Genomic DNA, 7,240 nt, shown 5'->3' with positions numbered 1-7,240 from the left:
AAAACTATATACGAAGAGTGTGAGGAGAGTGTGTACAGTGTACACTAGGGTGTTTCCACTTGGAAAATATTAAAAAGTGGCTAGCATCATTTTGAAGAGCGTAAAATTCTGTATAAGATCATTTGATTTTCGATGCTGATTGGTCGCCGATGTCACTTCCTGGACCAAAAACACATTTGTAAATTGATTTCATGTCGCATTCACGCCAGAATCTGTAATTAATGAAATTTTAAGATTGAACAAAATTAAAAACATGAAAAATAATTTTAATATCAATATTATTGCTTAAATATTTAAAAAGTAACACAAAAACTAACAATTTTACCACAATAAACCAAAACAATGCAAAATTGCCAATTCATTTGACACATAACCTGTCATTTGTCATGCGTGAGCGAATCACGCTTCAAATGTCATTCTGTCAAATGAATTGGCGAATTTGCATTGTTTTGGTTTATTGTGGTAAAATTGTGAGTTTTTGTGTTACTTTTATTAATATTTGGGCAATTATTTTGATATTAAAATTATTTTTCATGTTTTTAATTTTGTTAAATCTTATATTTTCATCAATTACAGATTTTGGCGTGAATGCGACATGAAATCAATTTACAAATGTGTTTTTAGTCCAGGAAGTCACATCGGCAACCAATCAGTATCAAAAATCAAATCATCTTATACAGAATTTAACGCTCTTCAAAATGATAATAGCCACTTTTTAATATTTTTCATGTGGAAACACCCTAGTGTACACTCTTCGAAAAGTGTATTATACTGACTTGGGAGCTTTCGCTGGCTTCTCGTACAATATTGACACGCAAACACTATTGGTGATGATTTGCGAGTGAAACCGCTTCTGCTTGCCGATTTGTTTGATTTTATCCATGTCGAAAACCAAATGCCACAATTCATCTCTATGGCCGTTCATGTAATAGTCCAGTGTGTATTTGTTCATTCGATTGGTCAGCGGATTGCGAGAACTGGGCACCACTCCTAGTACAGTGTTCGCCAAATAATACATATCTTTCATATCCAATCGAACGTTTTTCAGTTGGAATCGGCATAACGGGACAAGTGCGAAATTGTTCACTTTTGGCGGTCGATTGTTCGTTATCAATCCATCGCGACTGAATGCATGCCATTGTTGTGCATATTGATGAAACACTTCGATTTGGCGTTGCATTTGACCGAACATCCACAGTGATTGGAACCAATTGTCCTTAACGAACTCATTAAAAAAAACGAAAAATACAGCCAAAAAAACGAAAAATACAGCCAAAATGACGATAGACCAAGAGACCACTCTAACAAGTAACTTTTTTTTTGCTTTATGTCAGAAAACTATATTGAACCATGCAGCTAGACATACACTAAACAAATAATTTTACGTCTGTCATTACAGTCACCCACTTCGCGAAATCTGCACTATTATTCGCGGATAGAAAACACATCAATTAATAAAACGAGCTGCATGTTTGATTTTCTGGAATACATTTTGTTTTTGCTCAAAAATTTTTCGATTAAAATTTCTGCATGAAATTCCGCATTGTTTACAAAATCTGCATGAATGAATTATGTAAAAAAACTATCAACTTTTTTGTCAGCTTTATGTCTGAAATTTTAAACATCGATTTTTTATCATAAAATAACACTAAATTATAAAAATCTGCACTTAAATACACATATTTATTGTTTTCTGCATGAACAAAATTACATGTTTGTATATATGGAAATGTTGCTTGACAGCTCAAATGAGTGCTATATACAAACATGTAATTTTTAAAACAATAAATATGTGTATTTAAGTGCAGATTTTTATAATTTAGTGTTATTTTATGATAAAAAATCGATGTTTAAAATTTCAGACATAAAGCTGGCAAAAAAGTTGATAGTTTTTTTTACATAATTCATTCATGCAGATTTTGTAAACAATGCGGAAATTCATGCAGAAATTTTAATCGAAGAATCTTTGAGCAAAGAAAAAATATATTCCAGAAAATCAAACATGCAGCTCGCTTTGTAAATTGATGTGTTTTCTATCCGCGAATAATAGTGAGTAGTATATAAATGTACATTTCGTCCAACCATAGGCGAGGGGGGACAGTAAAATGCATGTAATTCTCGCGGGGAAAGGGGCCAACAATTTCAGAGGGGAAAAAACACACGCATGCGCATATAATTCTCGCGGGGAAAGGGGCCAAAAATTTCAGAGGGGAAAAAACACATGCATGCGCATGAGATTCGCGAGGGGAAAAGTGGATAAAATTTCACAATCATGCGCATGTGTGAGAAAGCGGAAAATCAGTCAGGAGAATTTCCACACACCTCTTTTTTTCCCCATGCAATTACATGTACTATTGTAGCTGTCCATCTCACCTATCGTTGAATGAAATATACATTTATATTTCTTCATTTTCATTCTCTCTTTGTCAAACCGATGATGATGATGATGTAAAAAAAAATAATAATGTCTGCACTTGTCCAACAAATATTTAAAACTAAAACGAAATATGTGTGTGATAACGAATGAACGAACGAACGAACGTGTACACGATGTGTATGTGTGTATGTATGTGTATACATGTGCGCAAAATCAAATTGAATTATCCATGTTTCATCAAAAATGATAAAGGAAAATCGACCACACTCTTTCCATCATCCATTTGGTATATGAAGAAAAATGCAAGCAAGAGAAGATGTCTTTTTTGCACGTAGCAAGCATTTTACAAGCACCACGTAGCAAGCATCTAAAAAAATATTCAATCAATCTTTTTAAAGGTAAATACATAGAAATTAGAATGAATCATAAAAAAAACAAGCACCTACGGATTTCTAATGTGGTATGAAGATTTATTGAGTTTAGATAGAATTGAAGTAGCATATTCAGACAAACATCTAGTTGGTCCATTGAGGTCTGCTGCAATCGGTCGCAGTGGCATGTTCTGTTTATGATGTTTAGGTAGAAAATACATCAAAGGAGCCGACGCATGGTGGCAAGTCAATTTGTATTTCATCGCAACGTCAATCTTAACACCTTCAAATAATTTCTTAACAAAAGCATTATTGATTTTTTGGATTACAATTGTTGGATTATGCACTTCTTGATATGTAGATGAATCACTTAATAAATCAAGTGCTTTGCTTAAATACTCATCGCGCTCCATGAATACAGTTTTTCCACCTTTATCTGACCGGACACACAAAATATTCTCATTGTTTCTGAAAAATTCCATGCAACATTTCTTTTTTTCCCACAAGAAATTATCAAATTTGGAACGATGGTGTGTGTTCAATGCTTTAGATAGAATATTGGCTACATGATATCTAATAATATAATATAAGATTGTAATGTAAATAAATGTTTATTGATTTGAATGAATGAAGATATGACCGAGTTGCTTTTATTTTTGTGAAAAAAGACCAGATTGAAAAGAAACTTCATCATATTTCTGCTATTTCTAAAAATTAATTTTATTTTTTGTCGTTTCTAGAAGAAAGTGTGCATTGAAATGTTGTATATATACAAATGTTGTGTGCGTTAACGTTAGAATCATAGGACCGTAAATAGAAAGCAAAGTCGTTTAATTTATTGATGATAGCCACCATGACCATGATGAGTCACTTGGGAAATGGTCGAGTAGCCACTTGCATGGCCGGCGTTTCCGTGTCCAGCATATCCTTGGCTGGCATAACCAGCAAGGGCTGGTTGTTGAAGAACATGTTGTTGCTGAACTTCTGGTTGATGCGCAATAACTGGTGACGAATATGATTGATGAGAAATTTGTCCATGTGATAGAGCAATGGCTGGTGAGTGTGCGACAGCGATTGGAGCTGCATGGGCGACAGCAACTTGAGGTTGGTGGTGTACGGTTCCTTCGCGTTCTACGACAGGATTAAAGCCACTGTGGCCGTCATCTAACAGAAGATAATTGTAATGATATTCAAAATAATAATCGTCATGTACATGAAAACTTAAGTAGTTTAATTTAATATACCTTGTTCAAAATCGTCGGCATTCCAAAATGAATATGGTGCTGAATGAATACGAAGTTCTGCGTGACTAGGTTCTGCGTGAAAAGGTTTATCGTGTATATTTTCACTTATAACGGATTGTATCCAATCAATAAATTTCACTACATTCGTGCTTATGCCTGGTAGATGAAGCATTGGCTCTCCAAATGGTTTGCACTCGACGCCAGACATGATGACTCCGTACTACGATATGTGACGGAAAAAAAACTTTTTATACCTGATCTAAATTTATTATTATTAGATTTCTTACAATAATTCGTTTTCCATGTGCATTTGTGCACGTAACCGCGCCTCCACTATCACCTATATTTCGTTTTGAAAAGAGCAACAATGAGGTGATAGTTGTGACAAAAACAAAGAGTTTTGAAAAAATTCGAAAAATGACCGTACCTTCACATGCATCCTTTCCTAATTGTCTATGGATAGTACAGATAGTATAAGGTAGACTTCGATTCGGATATAATTGATTGCACTTTTTGTAACTCAGAACATGTAATTTCAAAGAACGCAATGTGAGCGACACGGGAAGTTCCTTAATTCCTCTAAAACCGAATCCAGTAATAGTACCTAAAATGATGATTAAATTAACATTTTCTTCTCAAGAAAATATATTAATGTGAAGATATTTCAAAAGACATACACAATTCACCATTTCGTATTCTATCGTTTTTATCGGGGAGAGCAATTGGTTGAATGTTCTTGTTTTCGAAAGTTAACTTATCCTTTAATCTAATAATTGCAATGTCGAATTGTTGGATGGGATATTGATAAAACGGGTGAACTATTAACTCAGCAATTTCAACCTCTTTTCCTTTTAGTAATACCGAAGATCCGACGTAACACTTCAAGAAATTCAGATTTGCCTTGCTAAAATTACACGAATAAAGAGTAGAAAAAAAATATGAAAAAATCGTAAAAATATTTCCCAGATTTTTTTGCGTATATTTTTTGGAATATTTACTGTAAACTATGAGCGGCGGTCAATATAAGGTTTTTCGTGATAATTGAGCCACCAAAGTACTGATCTGAATCTTCTAATTTTTCCATACATACAACACTATAAGGACTATTTTCTATGTCTTCTATATCTCCTCCCATGACTCGAAATGTGCCTATTTTTTGGACAAAAATGGATAAATAAGTTTTCTATATTTAAACAAATAAAATATTTGTTTGATTAGACGCTAATGAAATTTTTTTTAGCGTCATCAACGAATCAGTTTTTTCATAATTGTTTCAAAGTTGAAAAATGAAAACGAGATGTTCAAGCAAATATTTTCGGAGCGTATTTATAAAACATTGGCTCTTCTTAAAAAAATGAAAAATAATATGTTCATCGAACAAGAAACAGAAGCATTTTTAAAGACCAAATGTTTGAATGGTACCAACAACCAATATTAAATAAAATGTTGAACGATGATTTATTAGATTTGTGTGGACCACTTCAAATTTTTCTCCGTATTCGACCACATAATTAACTTGAATAAAAAATATATACTTACAAAATTATATCTTGTGATAAGTTGCATAACTGTTATAACATACCATCAATCCATGGAAAAATTTGCTGTGATGCTTCGGTTTGACTGGCTGAATTCAATGATATGCTATTCAATGGTATTGGTAATGGCAAAAGGAGAAATAAAACCACGAAATATTGCGATAGCATTTTTCTTTCAGAGAACTGTTAACGACAATCGTTATTTTCTTTTATTTGAAAATGAAATTGATCACTATAAATTGATTATTGATCGGTACAATTACCGACGTTTGAATACGGAAGAAATCAAGTTTTATTGAATACCGATGATACAACTATATCGTATAAAAAATTCTCACAAACACAAAAAACACAAGATTAGAAGATTTTTTTTAGTTTATTTTCTTTTAATTGGAAGAAGAAAGAAATGAGGTAATATTTTTTAAAAAAAAATACTTTTTATGACAAAATAATACAACCGGCTAGTCAAGAAGTTCAAAATGAAATGATTTATGGAAGACTTTTTTGAAGACATAAATAACATTTCATACATCATCGTGTGTACATGTACGTACAGAGAAGCAAAAGAGAGAACACATACGTTGGGATACGATAAAATTAATGTAACAATAACATCGCTGACGACGACGGCGATAACTGCGACTGTCGCTGGTGGATGCGTTTGCGTCAGCGGCAGAACGAATTACAGCGAGAACGGCAATGGCAAGTGCCATAGGTACAGGTACACAACGCGAATATTATGCTTTAATAGTAGCCAAACAGCCAGATAAGCAGTGCATGCCTGTCCGTTCTAACTTTGCCTTTGCGTAGACAAAATGTTAAAATTGCTGCATTGACTAAGAAAGAGAGAGAGAATTTAATAAATTCAAAATAAGAAACACAGAGAATCTAACCAATATTTCCAATGGTTTGAAGATTTGGACATTTCTTTCACAAACGGTAACCCGTAAACACATTGTTTCTGTGATGTTTTTTGAATACCTAATTTTTGTTTATTTTCATTCGCTCCATGAACTTATTCACTTTTTCCTTAATGCTTCAATTTCTATGTCTTTCTGTCCGTCTTATAAATGTGTTTCATCCGCATATCAATTTTAGTTCAGTTGGCGAATCATTTTATTTTGCCCTTTTATGTTTTATTCTTAATTGTCATCATAATTTGGTCTCTTCTCTCTTTCTTCTTTTTTTTTAGCGGGAAGAGGAAAGACCCTTTTCTTTTTCGTTCATTTCCGTTTTTTCTCACTTTAGAATTTTGTCACTGCATAGAGACGCGCCTAATTTTTCTTCATTTTAACTTAAAGTGAATTTGAAAATTAATAACAAGATATTGTGGCTAATTCCCATTGAGGACAATTTCTGCCATTTGAAGACTGCGCTCAAATAATATTTGCGTCACAATTCGTGCTTTTTCAGGTCCGAAATTGGGGTGAAGTATTGTTTGTAGGTCATATTTTATCGCAACGTAATTCTTGTTTTCGACTTTCACCTTCGCCATCGTCATTGTTATTTCCTTAAAATTTAATTTAAATATTTACAGCAAATTTTATCAACGCTCTGTTATTTCGAAATAAAAACAAAAATAGTCACACAAAAAAACTGTGAATACATCCATTCCACAATGAATAGCGTTCCAAACAAACCTCGTTGTTGAGGTGACAATAAAAGCAATTGACTTCCCAAACAATCTACGTATAATTTTCAAGAAATACT

General features: G+C 33.1%; 1 protein-coding gene and 1 long non-coding RNA gene across 3 annotated transcripts; one reads left to right on the top strand and one right to left on the bottom strand.

Annotated features, from left to right (window-relative positions):
• The first annotated feature begins 289 nt into the window (after positions 1 to 289).
• Positions 290 to 2,814, top strand: LOC116351771. Its single transcript, XR_004202200.1, has 3 exons — positions 290 to 470; positions 577 to 1,308; positions 2,630 to 2,814. It is a non-coding gene; the product is annotated as an uncharacterized LOC116351771 (long non-coding RNA).
• Positions 2,815 to 3,443: 629 nt separating this feature from the next.
• LOC116351772 (trypsin-5-like) lies at positions 3,444 to 5,873 on the bottom strand. 2 transcript variants are annotated; one of them, XM_031783906.1, is made up of 7 exons: positions 5,575 to 5,873; positions 4,991 to 5,141; positions 4,670 to 4,896; positions 4,420 to 4,596; positions 4,280 to 4,332; positions 3,993 to 4,212; positions 3,444 to 3,912 (listed from the first exon to the last, which is right to left on the bottom strand). In XM_031783906.1, the coding sequence occupies exons 1-7, from the start codon at positions 5,696 to 5,698 to the stop codon at positions 3,584 to 3,586; spliced, it is 1,281 nt and encodes a 426-aa protein (XP_031639766.1). In that variant the 5' UTR covers positions 5,699 to 5,873; the 3' UTR covers positions 3,444 to 3,583. The 2 variants fall into 2 exon arrangements, with proteins under 2 accessions (XP_031639766.1, XP_031639767.1); XM_031783907.1 differs by having other exon boundaries at positions 5,532 to 5,634.
• Between the last annotated feature and the right edge of the window lie 1,367 nt (positions 5,874 to 7,240).

Source organism: Contarinia nasturtii, unplaced genomic scaffold, assembly GCF_009176525.2.
Source record: "Contarinia nasturtii isolate CC-2019 unplaced genomic scaffold, AAFC_CNas_1.1 Cnas_scaffold_6244, whole genome shotgun sequence".
NCBI lineage: Eukaryota > Metazoa > Arthropoda > Insecta > Diptera > Cecidomyiidae > Contarinia > Contarinia nasturtii.
This window is presented reverse-complemented; position numbering and strand designations above follow the sequence as displayed.